Source organism: Heteronotia binoei, chromosome 19 (assembly GCF_032191835.1).
Source record: "Heteronotia binoei isolate CCM8104 ecotype False Entrance Well chromosome 19, APGP_CSIRO_Hbin_v1, whole genome shotgun sequence".
In the NCBI taxonomy this organism is placed as follows: domain Eukaryota; kingdom Metazoa; phylum Chordata; class Lepidosauria; order Squamata; family Gekkonidae; genus Heteronotia; species Heteronotia binoei.
Window position 1 is genome coordinate 19053221 of NC_083241.1, and position 23858 is coordinate 19077078.

The 23858-nt window shown below is 45.2% G+C and overlaps 1 protein-coding gene across 3 annotated transcripts in view; it reads left to right on the top strand.

The window, feature by feature from the left end:
- The window catches only part of ARNT2 (aryl hydrocarbon receptor nuclear translocator 2), a 151574-nt gene that overhangs the window by 100218 nt on the left and 27498 nt on the right, over positions 1–23858 (top strand). For all 3 annotated transcript variants that reach the window (XM_060260270.1, XM_060260271.1, XM_060260272.1), the window contains 3 exons: positions 1769–1920; positions 15845–15917; positions 16690–16813. In XM_060260270.1, the coding sequence (XP_060116253.1) occupies positions 1769–1920; positions 15845–15917; positions 16690–16813 (349 nt within the window). The remainder of the gene's footprint in view (positions 1–1768; positions 1921–15844; positions 15918–16689; positions 16814–23858) is intronic.

Below are 23858 nucleotides of genomic sequence, written 5' to 3' on the forward strand. Positions count from 1 at the left end.
TTCCAGCTGTGCTTTCCAACTGTGGTTCGCAGGGAGTCCTGTCACCATGTGTTCCTGGAATTCCAGGTTTTCCTGGGCTCCATTTTTTCCAGTGAAAAGCTGGTGGCTGTTTTAATGGCTAGAGGAGGATGTATGAAATCTTTCCAGTTAGTCCCACTCATTCTGTTGCATTGCCAAGAAGTATATTCAAGAAGACTTATCTGCAAATTTCCTGGATCCCTGTTAATTCTCTTGAACACGCACATTAAGGTGACATACAGAATCAGGCAGTTGGTCCATCAAGGCCAGTCTTGTCTACTCTGATTGGCGGCAGCTCTCCAGGATCTCAAAAGCAGAAGTCTTTCTCATCATCAGCTACCTGATCCTTTTAACTGGAGATGCCAGATGAAATGCTCTACCATTCCCTGAATTAAAATGACAATTTGCAGGAGCTCCTTTTTCACAACACTGGTGTTTTTGTAACATGGGGAAGATAGGAGACCCCCCTCCCCATTTCTCCCTTCCATGAACCTGCAAATGTTCAGAAACCTCTCACCATATTGTGATACATAACTGTAAATAAGAAATCTTATCCCCAGTAAAACACACCACTGATGCACAGGGAGGCTATGAATATCTCGTGCTTTTTCTGTATCTGTGATTTGTGCCTGTGTGTGAATGCATGCACTCTTTATAAGAACAAATAGCATGAGCTGTTTCTCATCAAAAGACCCTAGTGATTTTTATATTCCTGCAAGATTCACTGGCGTGCAGTAAGCAACAGAAAATGAGAGGTTTTAGACATGGCTATTTAGGGCAGAACCAACCTGAGAGGGATTTGGCTGAACCTGGCCAATTTCCAGTTTCTTTGCTTCCTGCGAAAGATAAATTCGCTAATTAGGTTAGAAAAATTAAGCCCAAATGAATTATTTGGAAGCAAATAGGAACAAATGGAATTTGTATCAAAAGTTGCAGAGGATGGCTGTCTAGTTATCACTGGAAAATCCTTCATCTGAGCATTTATGCACAAGCTCTGTTTTATTTATAATTGCCCTGTAGGGTGTGGTGGATGAAAGGCTGTTGTTCAAAGGATGTGGCTCATCTGACTGAAACTAGGAAGAGAGGGTAAGACTTAGTTTAAATAAAACATTCACTCTTAGCTTTCACTCAGGCCTAGAAGTTATTGTTTTGGGAACTATAAAAGTATGTTTCTCCTTTTCATTTGTACCTTTTCTCCTTGTAATCTGGGATTAAAGTTCTCCCAGTTTATCAGTTTAGAGCAGATTTCATAATCAGCTAGTGGAGAGCCACTGTAGTACGGTGCTATAGACAGCTATTTGCATTTGGAATCAGTTACACTTTGGTTCTGCCATGAAATTCATGGAACAAGTTTTATCCAATCACAGTCTCTCAACCTGACCTACAGTACAGGTTACTTGATAGTTCAGGAACTTGTTGTCTTTGATGTTGACAGTTTTAATTGGGTTATTTGGGAGAGGTCAGTTTATACCTAAAATGATGTGGAACCTTAATCAGTGCAAAAAGTATGCATCTCCCCCTGCATCATCAGAAAATCTGGAAAAGTGTGTTGAAGAGTCTTAGCTTTTTAAGCTACTATGGTATGGTAAGGTCAGTTCTGTGGAAATGTCTAGCAATGACTCTAACTGATTTGTCAGGAAATGGTCGGTGTTCTGTTTTGGAAAGTTAAATGGGACATGATGCGTCAATGTATCTTTTTGGTCACCTTGCTGCTTTCTCCCATCACTGTTTTTTGCCATCGCTTCCGCAGGTTGTTAAGCTTAAAGGTCAGGTCCTTTCTGTGATGTATCGTTTCCGTACCAAAAACCGGGAATGGATGTTAATCCGGACCAGCAGCTTCACATTCCAAAACCCTTATTCAGATGAGATCGAGTACATCATCTGCACCAACACTAACGTCAAGTATGTGTTTGCAAAGCTATTCCATGGTCTCCCCCATTTCCTTTGTTTATCTTTTGTTTTCTGAAAAGATGATGCTCACTGGAGCTGTTCAGTAATTATAATTACAAGGAAATAGAAATGCAGCAACTTGGTAACTTTGACATATTTTAGGAGCTCTGCGATTAAGGCAATAGGTATATGGAGTGGTTGAGTCAGTTTCTCATGATGGAAGTGGACTTTCCCCTTTGCTCCTCCTGCCATAGCCTGAAATGTGATTGGGGGGACACCAGGAACAGCATAGGAGGGGAGGTAGAGGTCAGCAGTGGGAGGAAGAATCAGTGAAAATGGCCTCTCTCCTTTTCATCAGTGGAATTCCTTTGCTGGACACAAGTCCTGGAGTTTTTCTGTGCTGTAATGCACTGACCTCACAGCCCCACCTGCTGGGTTGCAGAACCCTCCACCTGAGTTGTAGAACCCTCCACTGTCCTTTCATCCTGTCTCTGCCCATTGCCCCTGCCCTCCTCGCAGAAGCATATGCTCTGTCTGTTCCTCCCTGCCTGCCTGTTCCCTCTTATTCTCACACAGCCCAAAGAAGCCTGGTGTGGCATTGGGGCTTGCTTGGGTTGCTCACTGGAGCCATGTGGGGCCAGGACAGAAAGTAACAAGGACAAAGCCATGCTGGATTTTCTGAGCTTTGCTCTCTCTGCTGTTAACTGACAGTGTCTATACACTCAGTGGTGGCAACGGGTCTGTATCTAACCAAGCAGATGTGACGGTTGAGCCCTAAGTTGACACAGAACTTTGCATGCAGAAAGAAGATCTTGAATTCCATTCTGAGCAAGTATTCAATATTCAGATTTGATACTGAGCAAGATGGACTATTGCCTGACTCAGTATAAGGGAGCTTCCTGTGTTCTTACTGATTTTAAGTAGCAAGCCAAAGCTTTGGCTGAGGGCCTCTTGTGAGTTATTACTTCTAAGGAATGAAATCTGAGATCAATTACCATAAATTTTGCATGAGCAACAAATTGCAGATGATATACTGACAGCTCTTTTAGAAGAAGTTAATTTATACATACTCCATAGATAAAAGGTAGTCAACAATTGATATGAGCGGCAGATGTATATGTATTGATCTAGAAAGATTTATAAGAAACTGCTCTATGCACCTTACGGCATATTCATGCAATATACGCTTATGCACCAGTAGCCACAGATCTAATCACAGTGATCCATGCCTTAATTACATCTAGGCAAGACTACTGCAGTGCGCTCTACTTAGGACTACCCTTGAAGTGTGTTTGGAAGCTACAGCTAATGCATAATGCTGTGGTCAGACTGCTGGTCAGGGCCAGCTATTGGGGGCATATGTCCCCAGTATTACAGCAGTTACAGGAGTGACTTTTGCCATAACGATGGGGGAGATGAATTATGTTTGTATGTAACCTGTTGTAACCTCTAAGGTCCAGCTTGGCTGCTATCTTGTTACTCTCACACACAGGGCTGTTGTGTCTACAATATTACATGTATCTTTTCCACCCTGAGAACTAGCCATGAAGTGTCTCCAAGGCCACCAATATTATCTAATTCACAGAGGGCGTTTTTGCACTGACCTTACTCATTCCTGGGCAGGAACATATAGCAGAAGATGGTTCTTCAGACATCCACCGTCCCAAACCATGTAGAGTTTTAAAGGATAAAACCAACACCTTGAATTGGGCTCAGGTAGCTGCCAAGTACTGTTACTTCACCAATCGACACTCCTTTGTTTCATTTAAGGTGTTTATGGAATAAGCAAAGACACGGCAGGCAAGCAGATCTTGCTGAAACTAAAATCAATGCCTCCTGCCCATACAGATATACCTGGGGTCCATCCGTTATGTAGTTTAAAAGCCAAAGCGTCAAAATCTACCAATCACCCTTCCCCCCATTAGTAACCCAGCAGAATTAAACTGTGAGTGTCTCTGGGCGTTTTCGCACTGACCTTACTCCGGAGCGACGTCCCTCTTCACCGCGCAGCATCTGCGCGGATTTCGCACCAATTGCTCCGCAGAACCCGGAAGAGCCGCAAAGTCCCGCGGCTTTTGCGTCGCAAATGTAAACTGGTTTTGATTTTAGGCATTGATTTTAGTTTCAGCAAGATCTGCTTGCCTGCCGTGTCTTTGCTTATTCCATAAACACCTTAAATGAAACAAAGGAGTGTCGATTGTTGAAGTAACAGTACTTGGCAGCTACCTGAGCCCAATTCAAGGTGTTGGTTTTATCCTTTAAAACTCTACATGGTTTGGGACGGTGGATGTCTGAAGAACCATCTTCTGCTATATGTTCCTGCCCAGGAATGAGGACTGTGAGGAGATCCTCTCCTGACTGTCCCATCAATTAAAGAAAGGGCCTTTTGGTGGCAGACCCACGATTATGGAACAAACACCCAGGGTGGTGTGCCAGGCTGCCTCATTGTCAATCATCAGGAGGCAGTTGAAGACAGCTTTATTTAGGACTGCATTTTCCCCCAAATCTTAATTATAAGAAAATAATTATAAATAGCAACAGTAGCTTTATATTTACATTTGTAAATTCTATCAGATCGTACATATTTGAATGTTCAGAGTATTCACTAATATATGTTCGGAGTATTCACTAATATATGTAAATATATTCTTTTAAAAGTTATATATAGGAGAAACACAGCAGTTATATAAACACATATATAGGAGAAAAACAGCAGTTTTATAATTACCACCAAGTATTAAATAAATTTAAAGATGAACCAAAATCTCATTATTCAATTTGTTTTTCTTATGATATTCAAAAGAATGGTACTGTGCTGAGTAATTCTTGAAGAGAAGCCATTTTTCCAATAAATTATAATTTAAAGTACCTGAGGTAGATTCAGTAGTAAAAATATGATCAGCTCTCTTATCCATGGTGGAAAAATTCCCAAATTTTTACATACCGTTCAGGCAATGAAGGAACGGAGTTCTTTCAACGAGAAGCCAATAGAACTTTTGCAACTGTAATCCAAATTGTTATTAACGCTTGTTGTATCTTAAAAAGGTAATCCCCTGTGTAATCCCCAGTCATTTCCGACTCTGGGGTGATGTTGCATCACAACATTTTCACAGCAGACTTTTTGCGTTTTCAAAAGGTTTTATTGGTTTTAAACAGGAAAAGGAATGGGGAATGGGATAAAGTAAAAAAGAAAACACAATACATTCTGGTATTATTTTGTATAGGAATACTTTCAAAAAAACTTAAATCTACAATATTTTCTTTACATAGATTGTCCCCTATTATTTTGTCTCCATTGCACAGGATCCATTTTCAAATCTTATAGCATAAACCTTTTGTTAAAGTTATCTAATAATTTTGACAACTCCAGTGTAGATAGATTTTATAATATAAAGTACAGGAAAAAAGAGAAAAAAAATAAGTTCACATCAGAGAATCTTAAGAGTCTTGATTATCTAACCAGGCATAACATTTCCTCCAATATTTTCTTGCTTCTTCCTTAGGTTTCCCAGCTAACAGCTGGGACAAGAAGTCCAACTCTACAGAACTTTTCCTACCAAGTCCATTTTTGTGGGAATTTCCTGGGTGTTCCATCTCTATGCCAAAAGAGCCCTAGCTGCTCACAGCAGACTTTTTATGGGGTAGTTTGCCATTGCCTTCCCCAGTAATCTGCACTTTCCCCCCAGCAAGCTAGGTACTCATTTTACCCACCTCGGAAGGATGGAAGGCTGAGTCAATCTTGAGCCGGCTACTTGAAAACCCAGCTTCCACTGGGGATCGAACTCAGGTCGTGAACAGAGAGTTTGACTGCACTACTGCAGCTTAACCACTCTGTGCCACGGGGCTCTTGGTATTCAGATTTTGCTACAAGTTCAAAAGAATTCAGGAGTGTCATGTATCTTATAATTAGTGATGAGCCATATATAATGTATAATCCAGTCCCAAATTTTTAAAACTATTTTACATTACCAGTGCAACAATCAGTACATCCAGTGATGGAACTTGCATGGTCCACAGGCAGCCACGCTGTCCACTCAAACCTTCATGCTTTCCCCAAGGAATGCAGTTCTCATATTGAGAGGCAATCAGCTTGAGTACTCCTGTGAACCATCCTTTTAATGCAGAGACTTCTGCTAGCTTATCGTTGGGCTCAGGGGTCATTTTGTAGAAAAATAGGTGGCGGAGCTCATCCAGGGATTGTTATGCAGCTGCACATACTATTCAATGGACAAGGAGGTGGAACTCTCAGAAAGGTTCAGGAGTTGTGCTCCTGTGAGCTCCCACTGAATCCGAGGCCTGGTTGGGCTTATCTAAATACTAAATAGTATCTCAATCCTAAATACTATCTAAATACTAGAGCCAGTTTGGTGTAGTGGTTAAGTGTGTGGACTCTTATCTGGGAGAACCGGGTTTGATTCCCCACTCCTCTACTTAGAGGAGTTGGCATGGCCTTGGGTCAGCCATACTCTGGCAGAGGTTGTCCTTGAAAGGGAAGCTGCTATGAGAGCCCTTGCAGCCCCACCCACCTCACAGGGTGTCTGTTGTGGGGGAGGGAGATAAAGGAGATTGTGAGCCGCTCTGAGACTCTTGAGAGGAGGGCAGAATATAAATCCAATGTCGTCTTCTTCTAGACAGAGTCCAAACCTGAGCATTTTTGCTGAATGCTTTTCTGTGAGACTTTTAAATTACTGTTTTAGCATGATAGTATATACTTGGGTAGGGGTTATTTCATTTTGTTTTATAAAGAGTGTTACCTCCCTTGAGAATGGGTGCCTTTAAAAATGAAAAGTGATGAATATAAAGGTGGTTGAGTAATGAATTTATTCAGTGAAAACAGTCTGGGGATAACTGTAGAGGGCTCCAGTGATTACAGTTTTTGGCTGTTTGTGTGTTGTATTTCTTTCCAGCTTCAGCAATCTACTTTCCAAGCTTGGTTTTGGAGCAGAAAGACAACCAAACATTGGGTTCAAATGTTCACTTTATTTCCATGCCAATAAAATAAAATAAAAATCTGAGTTTGTTTTGGGCACAGCTGTCCAAAAAGAATTTCCTGGAGAAGTGAAGTATTTTAATTTTAGTGTCACTTCAGAGCAGAGCTTCCCCTATTCAGCTTGGCCTAATAATAAGACTTCCTGTCTTAGTAACTTTTTTTCGACTTTCAAGGCATTAATTTCAATGGAAAGCTGAGCTGTGTGTGCTAAACGTGCACATTTTGACTTGTACACCAAGGGCCTTGGAAGCCACTTTTCCACAGCATGACCAGAGCACCATAAGAACCCTGCTGTCTGGCATCCTGTTTCCAGCATGGGCTAGCCAGATTCTTCTGGAAAGCCTGCAAACAGAACCATGCAGATGGTCCTTGTTCTCCCTACCACCTTTTATTCAGAGGCATATTGCTTCAAAACTGGGAAGTTACTGTTGACATACTGCCTGCATCATGAATACTTCCTAGGGTTGCCATGTTACATCAATTAGGCTAACCAGTTAGTTGACAAAACCCATTTTAATTGATTAAAATCATACCCTAATTAATCAAAGTGCAGGGTTTTTAAAAAATGGCTAGTGAATTTTTAATCCCAAGTAGGTACAAGAGCTGGAGGTGAAAGATACCATTTTAGAAGAGGCATTCTTGCATGCTGAAAGAAATCTCTCTTCTATGGCCTTGGATCAGCCATAGCTCTGGCAGAGGTTGTCCTTGAAAGGGCAGCTGCTGTGAGAGCCCTCTCCAGCCCCACCCACCTCACAGGGTGTCTGTTGTGGGGGAGGAAGGTAAAGGAGATTGTGAGCCGCTCTGAGACTCTTCGGAGTGGAGGGCGGGATATAAATCCAATATCTTCTTCTTCTTCTTTGAGCTGAAATTTGTGGTAGGTAGATATATATTCATTTGGAAAAGGCACTCCTCCTGTCACACACAGGAGAGAATGTCTCTTTTAGTAAATGGTGGCAACTATGTTGCCAAGTAACTGAGAGCACCTTTTTCCCCCAGAATTATTTTATTCATCTATACATATAAAGTCTCCTGACCTACAAATCAAGCCCCAGCCAAAATCCCTGGACCTAGAAACTTGACATTTGGGGAGAACATTCCTTTCATGATGTAGGCAACCACTAAGAAAAAGATTTTAAGAAATTCACCCCCTAAGGGGGCAAAAAGGAGTAAAATGTGTTTCCCCATAAGGATACACTATGGCTTAGAGGCTACTGCCTCTTCCCCCGCTCACAGAGACAAGTCAGAGCAAAAGGTCGCCTGACTGGACATCACTCCCAACATTCTAAAGCCTGCATAACCCGCCTGACTGGACATCACCCCCAACATTCTAAAGCTCACTAGGCATGCCAATCTTTCTGTGGAGCCTGGCTGGTCTGATTTACAGTTACATGAATCTGCTGGCAACATTCCATACCTCATTCCCCCCCACACCCCCCACACATACCTCATTCCCCCCCACACATACTTTCCACACATACCTTATTCCACCCCCAAACAGTTGGAACACAGAGGTCATTTGCATAGGAGGCCTGATGAGTCCTTACCTACAACATTCTAAACAGTACGCGTTTCTTATTGAGAGTCATTTCCCTGAGGTAAAATGCATCTCCCAGTTTTCCTCTAAAAATTCACTAGGGATTTTACATAAAAGCCAGTATGGAAACTAAGCTTTCAAATGATCAGGGGGAACCGGTCCGGCACTACCTTTCGAGGGCCCCTTTGGAAGTGAACCTCTTATACGAACATGCCAAAGTGCCCACCATGCTACTGCCCTCTCAGACCAACTCCCCCGCGCACCTCTCACAAACATCACCTCTTACTGCCCTCAGGAAAACTCCTGGCAGACAACTGTAAGTCACTCCAACACTACAAGGAGGAAGCAACTTAGAGATTGCAGCAAGGAAATTCGCAGATAGCACTTGCGTACATTGTGAAGCATAGGTATCAAGCGAGTATGTAAAAATATGCAGATCAAGATAGATTCACTAACTCACGGATTAGCTAATGAATCAAGCAAGATTTGTAAAATTGGGTGACAGCACTAATGCACACCCAAGATCAGGGCTTTTTTTGTAGCAGGAACTCCTTTGCATATTCGGCCACACATCCCTGATGTAGCCATCCTGGAGCTTACAGTAGGCCCTGAACTAAGAGCCCTATAAACTCCTGGAGGACCGACTACATCAGGGATGTGTGGCCTAATATGCAAAGGAGTTCCTACTACAAAAAAAGCCCTGCCCAAGATGATTAGGACCATTCATGTGGAGAAGAAATTTGTTCCAAATTGAACTGTCTGCTGGCATTTTCCTTCTGCCAGAGCACCTGACACCAGTCTCAGATTATGTGTTTGCATTTGAGGGATTTGTAGAACCATTTTGATGGATTTTACTCCCTCAGTCTGATTCATTTCTCCCCTCTTTTATTGAATGTGTCAGTTTTCTTTGAAGTGGGTCCGGTGGGGGTGGTGGGGGTGGTGGGAGGTGGGCTCCCTCTGGGAATCCTACCCCCCCCCAGGGAAAGTGCATGCGCAATACATAGCCTCTCCTCTCCCGGTGTAGTGAACGCTGCGTGGTCACTGTCTGGCTATGCCTGGCAGATGGTCATTGCAATGGTCTCTCCTGCATTACTGCATCCGTAGCAACACCTTCTCGCTGGTCCCCCCCGTTTTCACAGAGTTTGCTACGTCATGGTGCGACCGAATTGTCCGGCGGTATAACCGGATGGGCAGGCTGGGCCCATCAATTTCGTCAGCCTAAGAGAAGGAAAACTCTAACATCAAACCCGGGCAGATAGAGCTCGTTAATGTAACACCTACCACCTGGAGGACTCCCTGCCGGCGTCCCGGCTTACTGGGCCATGGCGGATGACCCCCAGGTGAAAGGGTGGAGCCAGTACCGCGCACACTGAGCTTCACCTAAAAAATTCCTCTGCGCAGGCCTGAAGGGCATATCCACACACACAACCCACAACGCATCAAGTCCTGCAGCGATAGGCAAGGGGCGAAACGGCAGGTGGAAGGTGCCACTGGAAGCCGCAGTCCCGATCCTGCATGTAGGCGGTTCAGGATATTGGTCGCCTGATGCTAACCCGGAGACGAAAGCATCTTTCGGCAGCACCCTGAACGACCAAGCAGCCTTATCTAGGGACAGCACTGCTTGCTCCACACGGAGAGGGGCCTAGAAAAGGTGGCCTAAACAAAGCTCGTCTCCCCCACCCCAGTTGGCTAGCCGCGGTCAACGGGCATCCTTACTTGCAGTCGAAAAATAACAACAAAGAAAAGGCATGCACCTGCCTCACAAAGTGTGCAAAGACTAAAGCTTGCGTGTTGGAACATCAGAACCATGCTTGACACAGTAGGCAGTGGTCGCCCTGAATGACGCTCTGCTCTAGTTGCCCACGAACTTCTCAGGTTGAATATCGACATAGCAGCTCTCAGTGAGGTCCGTTTCCCTGAGGAAGGTAGTCTTCAAGAACACGGTGCTGGCTATACCCTCTACTGGTCGGGTAAGTCAAAGGCTGAGAGCCGCCTTTCTGGCGTTGGCTTCATGGTCAGGAACTCCATTGCCTCCAAACTCGAAAACCTTCCAACAGGTCACTCAGATCGCATCATGTCCATGCGCCTCCCACTTCAAAACAAGCAGCATGCAACACTCTTCAGTGTGTATGCCCCAACCCTTCAAGCAGATCCTGCAGAAAAGAACAAGTTCTATGCTGATCTACGCAACCTCGTACGGAAGACCCCTACAGAGGACAAGGTGATCATCCTTGGTGACTTCAATGCCAGAGTAGGTAAAGACTCGGAAGCCTGGAAAGGAGTACTTGGCAAACACGGAATTGGCAACTGCAATGACAACGGGCGCCTCCTGCTAGAATTCTGCATGGAGCACCAGCTCACCATCACCAACACTATCTTCCAGCAGAAGAACAGTCTGAAGACAACCTGGATGCACCCACGGTCCAAGCATTGGCACCTTATCGACTACATTCTGGTGCGCCAGAGAGACCTTCGAGATGTCTTACACACCCGAGTAATGCCCAGCGCAGAATGTCATACGGATCATCGTCTTGTACGCTGCAATCTCCGTCTTCACTTTAAACCCACACCCAGGAGAGGAGGTATCCCTCGGAGGAAGTTTCAGGTTGGCAGCCTCCAGTCAGCCGAAGTTAAAGCTGCCTTCCAGGCAAAACTCCAGTCAAGAATTGAGGACCTCAGTTGCCCCACAGACCCTTCTCCAGAAGCACTCTGGGAACACCTAAAAACTACCGTCCTGCAGATCTCTGAAGAAGTCCTCAGGTTCTCCACAAGGAAGAACAAGGACTGGTTTGATGAGAACAATCAAGAGATCCAAGAATTACTGGCAAAAAAGAGATCTGCCTACCAAGCACATCTTGCTCAGCCCTCCTGTCCTGGGAAAAAAGCAACTTTTCGCGCTGCATGTAGCAACCTCCAGCGCAAGCTTCGAGACATTCAGAACGAGTGGTGGACCAAGCTTGCAGAGAGAACCCAGCTGTGTGCAGACACTGGTGATTTAAGAGGGTTCTACGAAGCCCTGAAGGCAGTATATGGTCCATCATATCAGGCTCAGAGTCCCTTGCAAAGTGCAGACGGCCAAGTGCTCCTCACAGACAAGGCATCCATACTGAACCGGTGGTCGGAGTATTTTCAGGTTCTCTTCAGTGCCAACCGCGTAGTTCAAAATTCAGCAATCCACCTCACCCCACTTCAACCGGTGAAAACAGAGTTGGATGAGATCCCCACCCTAGAAGAGACTGTTAAAGCCATCAAGCAACTGAAAAGTGGCAAGGCAGCAGGAGTTGATGGAATTCCACCAGAGATCTGGAAGCATGGGGGCACAGTACTACATAGCTCACTTCACAAAGTACTTGTCACCTGCTGGGAACAAGGCAAATTACCACAGGACTTTCGCGATGCAATCATCATCACCCTATACAAGAACAAAGGGGAAAAGTCAGACTGCTCCAACTACCGGGGGATAACCCTGCTCTCCATCGCAGGCAAAATCCTTGCCAGAATACTCCTGAACAGACTGGTGCCCACCGTTGCAGAAGAACTTCTCCCAGAGAGCCAGTGCGGCTTCAGAGCTAACAGGAGCACCACCGACATGGTATTTGTTCTCAGGCAGCTCCAAGAGAAATGCAGGGAACAGAACAAGGGTCTGTATGTGACTTTTGTCGACCTTACCAAAGCTTTCAATACCGTTAGCAGGAAAGGCCTGTGGCAAATCTTGGAACGTTCAGGATGTCCCCCAAGGTTCCTCAGCATGATCATCCAGCTACACAAAGACCAGCGAGGCCAAGTCAGACACTGCAACGACCTCTCGGAGCCCTTCCCAATAGGCACAGGTGTAAAGCAAGGCTGAGTTCTTGCGCCAACTCTCTTTACGATCTTCTTTAGCATGATGCTTCAAAGAGCCGCAGTAGATCTAGATGAGGATGGTGTCTACATCCGCTATCGCACCGATGGCAGCCTGTTCAACCTGAGGCGACTAAAGGCACACTCCAAGACAATGGAAAAACTCATCCGAGAGCTACTGTTTGCTGATGCTGCTGCACTCGTCTCCCACTCGGTATCAGCTCTGCAGCATATGATGTCCTGCTTTGCAGAGGCTGCCAAGCTATTCGGCCTAGAAGTTAGTCTGAAGAAGACAGAAGTTTTCCACCAGCCTGCACCCCAGGAAGATTATCACCCTCCCTGCATCACTGTGGGTGAATCAGTTCTGAAGACAGTCCAGCAGTTCAGCTACCTGGGGTGCATCATCTCCTCAGATGCCAAGATCAACAAGGAGATTGACAACAGGCTGGCAAAGGCAAACCGTGCATTTGGCCGACTGCACAAAAGAGTGTGGAGCAACAAGCATCTGAAAAAAGGCACAAAGATCAATGTTTACAAAGCGGTTGTGATGACAACCCTCATCTATGGCTCCGAATCGTGGGTTTTATACCGTCATTACCTGCGACTCCTTGAGCGCTTTCATCAGTGCTGCCTTCGCACCATCCTCAACATCCACTGGAGTGACTTTGTGACCAACACTGAAGTCCTCAAGCGGGCAGAGGTTACCAGCATCGAGGCACTGCTGTTGAAGACGCAGCTGCGCTGGGCAGGGCATATTTCTAGGATGGAAAACCACCGCCTTCCCAAGATTGCCCTGTATGGCGAACTCTCCACCGGCCATCGAAATAGAGGGGCACCAAAGAAGAGGTACAAGGACTCCTTGAAGAAATCCCTTAGCACCTGTCACATCAACCATCACCAGTGGTCTGACCTAGCCTCAGATCGCAAAGCATGGAGGCACACCATCCACCAGGCTGTCTCTTCCTTTGAGAACGCACGCATAGCTGGTCTTGAGGACAAAAGGAGATTGAGGAAGAATCGCACTGCTACAGCACCAACCCCAAATCAGACTTTTCCCTGCAGCCACTGTGGCCGGACCTGCCTGTCCCGCATTGGTCTTGTCAGCCACCAGCGAGCCTGCAGCAAACGTGGACTATTGCACCCTTCTTAAATCTTCGTTCGCGAAGCCAAGCCGAGAGAGAGAGAGAGGGTCCGGTGGCTACTGTACATTTGATTCCCCTCCCAAGTTCTCATAATTTGATTAAGTTAGTCACCTGCAGGGGGCTCATACACATTCAGTTCATTTTATTTCTTTCCTTTGTAGGCTTTTGAACAGGCCTTCAGAAAGGAAAAGTCTGAAGTTGCATGCTCTTGGGTAGTTGTAGCTTGTGTTTTCCCTAGGCCAAAATATTGCAGTTATATAAAATACAAAAAAATAGAATTATAGAGTTGGAAGGGACTTCCAGGGTCATTTAGTCCAACCCCCTGCATAATGCAGGAAACTCACAAATACCTCCCCCTAAATTTGCAGGATCTTCATTGCTGTCAAATGGCCACCTAGCTTCTGTTTTAAAAACACCAAGGAAGAAGAGCCCACCACCTCCCGAGGAAGCCTGTTCCACTGAGGAACTGCTCTAGTGGTCAGGAAGTTCTTCCTAATGTTTATCCGGAAACTCTTTTGATTTAATTTCAACCCATTGGTTCTGGGGCCACAGAAAACAATTCCACACTATCCTCTAGATGACAGCTCTTCAAGTACTGGAAGATGGTGATCATATCACCTCTCGGCCGCCTCCTCTCCAAGCTAAACATGCCCAGCTCCATCAACCTTTCCTCATAGGACTTGGTCTCCAAACCCCTCACCATCTTCGTTGCCCTCCTTTGGACCCGTTCCAGCTTGTCTATATCCTTCTTAAAATGTGGTGCCCAAAACTGAACACAATACTCCAGGTGAGGTCGTACCAGAGCAGAGTAAAGCAATACCATCACTTCCCGTGATCTGGACACTTACTTCTGTTGATACAGCCCAAAATTGCATTTGCCTTTTTAGCCACCACATCACACTGCTGACTCATGTTCAGCATATGGTCCACTAAGACCTCTAGATTCTTTTCGTACATACTACTGTTAAGATAAGTCTCCCGCATCCTATAGCCATGCGTTGGATTTTTCCTACCTAAATCCATAACTTTACATTTATCCCTGTTAAAATTCATGTTATTGTTTTTAGCCCAGTTTTTCAGCCTGTCAAGATCATCCTGTATCCTGTTTCTGACTTCTTCTGTGTTTGCAACCCCTCCCAATTTAGTATCATCTGCAAATGTAATAAGCATTCCCTCTATTCCTTCATCCAAATCATTTATAAAGATGTTGAACATAACAGGTCCCAGGACAGATCCTTGAAGCACTCCACTTGTCACTCCTCTCCAAGAGGATGAGGAACCATTCACAAGCACTCTTTGGGTGCGATCTGTCAACCAGTTACAGATCCACCTAACAGTAACAGGATCCAAAATACATTTTACCAACCTGTTAACAAGGACAGTATGTGGAGCCACTGCTGCCCCAGTGCTGAAAGCATTGAGAGTGCTGGAAGGTCGGCATAGGAGCTACTGCTGGCTTTTCCCGCCAATCAACTGATCGGCAGGGGGGCAGCCTTGAAAGAGCCCTGGGAGCCAGCACTTCAACGCCAGTTCCCCAGGCATTAAAATTGGGAGGGAGGGGAGGCACCACAGAGGGGCGCAGGGAGGCAGCAGCATGCGGCGAGGCTGCCTGGGGCGCCATGCGCCCTGGGGCCAGGCCTGCTGGTGAGGATTGGGGGGTGGGGAGAAGTACTTCTGCCACATGAATCAAGAACAGTGAGATCAGTCAGAGAGGTAGCAGAACCATCCACTTCTGGGGAGGTTGCTCATTGCATCTCTGCATGAGTCACCCTTTTCCAGTTAGAATATATATACCTGGGTGGACTATTGCAGAAGCACAGTGTGTGCTTCTTTAATGGATTATTCTTCAATATTTTTATACACTTGGTTGGGCAGGTGGGAGAGGAAAGGAGTGCAAGAAAACCAAGAGGAAGCAAAGTCAGGCACCCTATTCCACAGACTGGCCAGGATATGGGGCAGGTGGCCAGACAGGCTGGCAGCACAGAACAAGGGCCTGGTAGCCTTATCTGGCCAAGGAAGATCAGCAGATCTGTGGGATGGGGTTCTGTTGTGGGCTGGTAGCATAGGATTGGCTCTTTAAAGTCATGTGATTCACCAGGGCCAGGTAGCAGCATTGTGGCTTGAACTGCCAGCCATTTCCTCTGCTTACCAGTAGAAGCAAAGCTCTGGCCAGCTTGGCAGTACATTAGCAGCAGCTCCTATTTACACTAAACACAGGTTGCAGCCTTCCACCTGTGTTTTCATGGTGTCCACTATTTCATCATAGAATTATGCTGCTCCATCCCTAGTGGTGCCCAAGAACCTGGATATCAAGTTGAGTTGCCAAGTTGCAAGCCAGCCAAGCTATCCTGTTCTCTATGAAGAGCTGCAGCCCCAAAGGGGAGAACACAGCCTGAGATTTCTTTAACCAACTCCCTTTCCTGTTTCCAGGCAACTTCAGCAGCAGCAGGCAGAGCTTGAAGTCCACCAGAGAGACGGGCTGTCGTCGTATGACTTATCTCAGGTGCGGAAAACCTGGCTAGCTGACTTCTTTGGATTTTGTAGGGCAGAGCTGGCGGTGGAAACAGAACAAGGGTTTAGTGTTTCAAATGACTCTTGGGTGTGCTGTTGAGTTCCTATGTGACCAGAAGTAATTTGCTTAACAGTCCTGTTAAAAAACAAAGTAGGGGCAACCACATAATCCCGCATAAAAAAATAACATTTTATCCCGTTCTTTCTGCCCATCAGTATAGTTGCCCAAACTTGGAAAAGCATTGGCATGTGCTTGACGTTTGTATGATGAGGGTAATTTTATTTCCAGGATCACAAATACGCTGGACCCTGCGATGATAGTGTGAACTGTCTGCAGTTCTTTTGTCTCTTGGGCCAATGCAGAATATTCTGTGGCACCAAAGCAAGATTGACCCATTGCTTCCTCTTGCGCTCTGGCATCTTGCTTCCTGCACTGTCACTGATGCACAGGACTAAGGGAGCCCTTCTAGCGCACTGGTGCATTCCTCTTTGTGCTCCCTCAACAGCTGCTTGTGTGGTTTGTCCAGAGAACCAGCCTGCTCCACTGACCAGGTACCAGAGACACTGGAATCCAGAGACTGGCCCACAGGACACTGGTTTCAGCCCCTCCCCATTCATCTGAAGAGGCCAGAGCAATAATGTAGCCTTTTAAGAAGTGTGCATTTGTTGTTGAAGTGAACTTGAAAAGTAAACTCTGAGAAGGTGGGTGGAAGCTTACACAACAAGGGTAAGTATGACTTGTTTCTCTGTACCTGTTGTGGTAGGTACCTGTTCCAGCTATACAATCAAATGTTCATGAGAGCGGGAAGCCTGTTGAGAAGCCAGATGCCATCTTCTCCCAGGAGAGGGATCCAAGGTTTGCTGAGATGTTTGCTGGCATAACGACTTGTAAGTGAACTTCTTTGTTGTTAAGATCGTCTGTCGCTACTGTTTATGATCCTTCATGCTGGCTTGAAGTGCGGGGGCTACTTAAACAGACAGCTCTCCCTCAAAAAGGGCACAGTGTGTGTGTGTGTGTTGGGGGGGGGTGGTTTCTAGTCATCCTCTAAGAAGGCTTTCTCCAATTTATGTCACTATCTCTCCTCTGTAGGAAAGGAAAGGTCCCCTGTGCAAGCACCAGTCGTTTACGACTCTAGGGTGACGTTGCTTTCGCAAGGTTTTCAGGACAGGCTTTTTACAGTGGAGTGGTTTGCCATGGCCTTCCCCAGTCAGCTACACTTTCCCCCCCAGCAAGCTGGGTACTCATTTTACCGACCTCGGAAGGATGGAAGGCTGAGTCAACCTCGAGCCGGCTACCCGAAAACTCAGCTTCCGCCGGGGATCGAACTCAGGTTGTGAGCAGAGCTTAGCACTGCAGCTTAAACACTCTGCGCCATGGGGCTACTCCCCTGTAAGGGACATTTAATTTAAAGAAAGAGCTATGAGGCAAAGTGGAGCATAAATATTTGAATAAATAAACTTTCTTCAGGAGAATAGTAGGATAGGGGTAGGATCCACTGTGGATCAAGAAGAAGAAAAAGAATTGCAGATTTATACCCCGGCTTTCTCCCTGAATCAGAGACTCAGAGCAGCTTACAATCTCCTATATCTCCTCCCCCCACAACAGACACCCTGTGAGGTGGGTGGGGCTGAGAGGGCTCTCACAGCAGCTGCCCTTTCAAGGACAACTCTTGCAAGAGTTCTGGCTGACCCAAGGCCATTCCAGCAGCTGCAAGTGGAGGAATGCGGAATCAAACTCGGTTCTCCCAGAGTCCATGCATTTAAACCACTACACCAAACTAGCTCTCAAATCTGTTTTCCAAGCTGAAGTCTTTCCCCCTTCATTTGGATTTAAACATTGTCTTAGTAATAAATACATGTCCCAGTTGTTCGGTGGAATCCTTTCCAGAAACCAAAGCAAACACAGCGTGATATTCCTCCCACCTCTGGCCCTCACTTCATGCCTTTGATGGTGTCGCAGTCCTGTTTCCCAACAACAAGCCCCTTCTGGTCCCAGCTTGCAGTACTTGATCCATCCGCTCTCACTGATCAAGCGCCTGGATGGGCTGCCTCTCTGGAACTCTGTGGAGGGAAAGCAAGGTAGAAATATTACAAATATAAATGAACTGAAGACTAGCAGAGGGAGGACAAGGAGCAGCTGGGCATCCCTGCACTGTGCGTAGATCCCATAAAGTCAGAAAGTGTGGGAGTTGTTCCTTGCGGCATCTCAGGAGCCAGAATGATGGTGGACTGAGATTTCTACCTCTTTTGAGCCCCTGGCCCTTTCCTGCTATTGCTTTATGCAGAATAATACCATTGTGATGTAGTGTTTAGAGCAGGGGTGACCAAACTGTGGCTTGGGAGCCACATGTGGCTCTTTCACACATATTGTGTGGCTCTCGAAGCCCCCACTGCCCCATTGGCCAGCTTGGAGAAGGCATTTCTCTCTTGAAATCACTTCAGCGAGCCAAGCCAGCTGGTGGCTTGGAGAACGCTTTTAAAGTTGGTTACTTTCCAACTCTCCCTCATCTATCTATCTATTTCCTTCCTTCCTTCCTTCCTTCCTTCCTTCCTTCCTTCCTTCCTTCCTTCCTTCCTTCCTTCCTTCCTTCCTTCCTTCCTTCCTTCCTTCCTTCCTTCCTTCCTTCCTTCCTTCCTTCCTTCCTTCCTTCCTTCCTTCCTTCCTCCTTCCAGCTCTCAAACATCTGACATTCATGTCTTGTGGCTCTCAAACAACTTACTTTATTCTGTGTGGCTTTTATGTTAAGAAAGTTTGGACACCCCTGGTTTAGACTGGGTCTGGGGAGACTGGTGTTCACTTCTACACTGAGGGAGCACTGCCTTGCTCACATGATGAAAGAGAGGAGGGCAGTGTGTGGGCAGAACTCCTAGCATTTCTTTTTAATTCAGGCTCCAGGGGTCTGTGGGGGAGGGCAATTCATATCAGAACCGCAGCATGAAGGTGGGGGTGGGGGGGTTAAGCCTTCCTCCCTTTTCCTGGCAAGAAACAGGCCCAGAGGCAAATAGCTGCTCCCCAAGACACTTCAGATCAGTAAAGTGATGTAGGCATGCTTATTTTAAGTGCCATTAAGTTGCATCTGACTTATGACTGACCTTACGAATTAATATCCTCCTCTCATTAACAGTCTTGCCTCAGGTCTTGTAAACTGAGGGCCACTGTGGCTTCCTTGATTGCGTCAACCCGTCTCATGTTGGGTCTTCCTCTTTTCTTGCTGCCTTCGACTTTGCCTAGCATTGTGGTCTTTTCCAGTGATACTGGTCTTTTCAGGAGGGTTAAATGCACCTTTCCTTACACCATTGTTCCAGCGCAAGTTAAAATCCACAAATCCATTATGGATTTAAAAAACAAAACCACTTGGAACTCTGTGGAACTCCCCAAGGTCCATGTTGCTGAGCCCTGTGCCTTCCTGACTGATGACTGACCTTGGACTAGACTGCTTTGCAGGATTGTTGTAAGGATTTTTATTGATATATTTAAAATATTTATATCTCCTTTCTACTCAGGCTTGAGGATAAAATGAGAGGGAGAACTGTGTATGTTAGGCTGACTTATGTGGAGAATGGACCAGTTAAATTTGCTATAGAATAAGTTACATTAAATGGTCAAAATGGCAGAAGAAATGATGCCAAGTTGTCTTGTTAGAATAATATTTAGGAGGTATAGCTTTTCTTGGTATGAAATTTGTATTGCCTTGGTGCTAAATCTATTTTTAAAGCAAAATAAGTACAGCCATAAGTAGCAGAAGGTTTGAGTCCAATGGCATCTTTAAGACCAACAGAGTTTTATTCAAGGAAAGTGTCTTTTCGATGTCTTTTACCTTGAGTAAAACTTCTTTGGTCTTAGTGGCAAAAGCACACTTCATCAGACAATAGGATGAAATGGCCAACAGTCCTAAATATAGTGAAAGTGGGCAGTGAATTAGTATGCAAAATCATGGAGATGTTTGTTAGCAGATTAAAAGAAGCACAATTTGATCGTTAGTTGCTGCATCAACAAGGGGCAATATAAGTCAGAACAGCAGATTGATGTCTGTCATTAGGTGTGAAGTGCCATAATATAATGAGTATTTAGTAATTTTGGTCACAGTAATCAGTAGATTCTGTGAATTAGGCAGATCATGAGAAGTAGAGCAGGAAGGGTTACATCAGTGCTTAGTTCTTGTGGCCCTTTCTTACATGCCCAGGGAAATGATGATTGTCACTTTGGAGTCAGTTAGCAATTTTCTCTAGGTCAGTTTGGCCAGGGATCCTGGAGGTTTTTGCCATCTTCTGGGCATGGAGCAGGGGTCACTGAGGATGCACATATGTGTGCGGGGGGAGGTATTTGTGAATTTCCTGCTTTGTGCAGGAGTTTGAACTAGATGGCCCTGGAGGTACCATCCAACTCTATGCTTCAAAAGGGTCTCCTCATTGCCAAACATCCAGCAAGACTGAAAAACAATCCCCAGACTAAATCAAATAATACACACGAGAAAGTGTCAAGCCCCATTATTTTGGCCTAGTCATAGCAGGCCAGATACCCTGACCATTCTTCATTATTTCCAACCTAGGAGGCACGTTGTCAAGCATTGTATACCCATTCTATGTTAAAGAAGCCAGATCTTAGAATTGTTACTTTCATATTATAGAATTCAGATTGTAGAGTTGTTACTAACCCAAAGTTAAAATTGTGAACACATCAAAGTAGCAGCCCCCACCTTTCTTCTTTCACTTTTACTAACAGATGCAGGAATGTCTTCTTTGAAGATAAGACCTCCTGGGAATTGTTTTCAGGCTCAGCCAGGCCTGAACCCAGGATGTGCTAGTCACAATATAGATAAGGAATCCAGCATGTGAATTTCGCACATGAATGCAGAATTGTTTTAGAACCGTTGATGTGCCATTTTAAAGCATGTATTCTAGTGTTATAAAGTATCAGTTCCAATCTTCAGCTTGAATGAGCCACATGGATTATCAATAAACCTAACTTTGTTTCAAAATCCAAGGACTGGTTATTTGAAATCTCATGCTTGACACACATAGGCATTACCATCTGGCAGGAGAATGTTCATGATACTGAAAGGGTCTGCTGTGCCTCATGGATGTACTCCCCCAAATTCACAGGCTCGCTTATCTTTTCACAGCCTAGTGTGAGAATGCTTTTGTTGTAGAAAAATAGCTATTGCCTTAACCGCTGAACTTAGGATTCGAATGAAAACTCTGTACAAGCATAAACTGTTCGCCAAGCTCTCCAAATGCGAGTTCCACAAAGCGGAACTAGATTACCTGGGTTACCGAGTTGCAAGGAAGGAATTAGCAATGGACCCAGTCAAAATACAGGCTGGGACTGGGAGCCCCCTAAATACACAGACAACTACAATCTTTCCTTGAGTTTGTGAATTTTTATCGTAGTTTTATCCAGGGGTTCGCCCAGATTATGCTAACACTAACTGACCTCCTAAAAACGAAAGGGAAGGGGCCGGAAGCGAAACAGCCCGGAGCGAAGCTAGCATGGACAAGCAAATGCCAGGAAGCTTTTGACAAATTAAAAAAGACTGTTCACTAGCGAACCCATACTAATTCACCCCAACAAATTAAAACCTTTCGTGGTTCAATGTGATGCAAGCGACATAGCTGCGGGAGGAATATTAATGCAACCCGATGATGGGGGAAACCTGCGACCATGCACCTACATCTCAAAAAAAATTTCCCCGGAGCAGAGTAACTGGTCTGTGTGGGATAAGGAGGCTTTTGCAGTGAAATTCGCCCTAGAGACATGGCGGTCCTGGTTAGAGGGGGCACAGGTCCTGTTTGAGATCTGGACAGATCATAAAAATATGGAAGCACTAATAGAGCTCATGGAGTAACAAATCTTCTGCGCGGGGTTCTTTGCTAAATTCGACTTTAAACTAAAGCACATCCCAGACTCCCAGAATTTCCTGGCTGATGCTCTCTCCCGGTTACTGCAGCACAATAGTCAAAGAGAGGAAGTAATAGACTCGCTGATTTCGCCCTCTCACCTGGGGGGAGCAGTAACCACCTGCTCCCAAAAACTCCGTCAATCAACAGAAGAACTGTGGGGGGAGAAACTTAAAGTGGAGGTGGAGAAGGAGGGCGACGCTAGACCAGAGGGAGTAAAGAGAGGGGAAGGAGGCTTTTGGTATAAAGAAAATAAACTGTATGTGCCTTAGAGTTTACGGGAAAAAGTACTGCAATATTGCCACAACAACAAAACAGCAGGGCATTTTGGTTATGTAAAAACGTTACATTTGCTGAACAGACGGTTCTGGTGACTGTTTATGAAGAAAGATATTTCTGAATATGTAGCTTCATGTCTGATCCGCCTCATGGCCAAACGACGGGGGGGGGACCCCCCCGGGCTCCTACAGCCGCTAGAGACGACTACATGGCCATGGCCTGTAGTGTCCTTAGATTTCATCATGGAATTACTCCCTTCCCCAGAGAAAACGGTAATCCTAGTGTTGGTAGACACCTTCTCAAAGCAAGCACATTTCATCCCTTCCTCCAAAATACCTACCGCCAAAAGACTGGTGCATTTTTTTTTCAACACGTTGTGAAACTCCACTCATTTCTGGACAAATTGATTAGTGACAGAGGAATGCAGTTCGTTGCCAACTTCTGGCGGGAGTTCTGTAAACTAACCCACATAAAGTAGGGATTTAGCTCCGGGTATCACCCTCAGATAGACGGGCAGACAGAACGAACGCAGTGCTAGAACAGTACTTAAGGTATTTTGTGAATCATCAACAGTCTTTGTTGTTGTTCAGTCGCACAGTCAAGTCTGACTCTTTGCGACCCCATGGACAAAGTCCCACCAGGCCCTCCTGTCTTCCACCATCCTCCAAAGTCTGCCCAAATTCGTGTTTGTTACATCAGTAACACTGTCCAGCCATCTCATCTTTTGCGGTCCCCTTCTTCTTTTGCCTTCTCTCTTTCCTAGCATCAGAATCTTCTCCAGGGAGTGCTCCCTTCTCATTTGGTGGCCAAAACATTTGAACTTCAGCTTCAGCATCTGACCTTCCAGGGAACAGTCTGGGTTGATTTCCCTTAGGACTGACTGATTTGATCTTGCAGTCCAAGGGACTCTCAAGAGTCTTCTCCAGCACCATATCTCAAAAACATCTATTCTTCTGCGCTCAGCCTTCCTTATGGTCCAGCTCTCACAGCCATACATTACTACTGGGAATACCATCGCTTTGACTATACGGACTTTTGTTGGCAGGATGTCTCTACTTTTTATTATATTGCCCAGGTTCGCCATAGCTGTCCTCCCGCTCTTCCTATCAACATTCCTGTAGTCTTATTCAAGAAGTGGCAGGCCCTACTGACAAACTTTATATGGGGTGATAAACCTCCAAGAATCCATTTTGTTACAATCAGAAGGCCCAAAAATAAAGGAGGATTAGCTTTCCCTGATTTGTATCTTTACTATAAAGCCTGTTCTTTCTTCCATGGTCACTATATTATATATAAGACCATGCCCATTATGGGTTTACATTGAGGAGACTCACATATTCTCCTACAAATATCATGAATTTTTATGGCTAAAGAAAAAAGATCGCCCTTCTTGGACTATAATTAACACTTTCCGTCAGGCCCTAATCACTATTTGGGACCAAATCCGGAAGGCTTTGGCCCCTGATTTATCTACTCTTTCCTCATTTTTAAAACAGCCTTGGTTTCCCCCAGCTTTTCAGTTTCCTTCATTCTGCTCATGGGAATCTGCTTCAGTGGTCTTTCTTTTTCAACTTTTTAATAACAACAAAATTAAGACCAAAGCTCAGTTGGAGGACTCCGCATCTATTAAGATCCCATGGTTTGAATAGCTACAAATCTGCCATTTCCTTAATAGCTCTTTTTAAAGAATGTCTACTACAAGGCCTAAAACGGATTTTGAATATTTGATTTCTCATTCTTCTTTAAATTCCTAGGG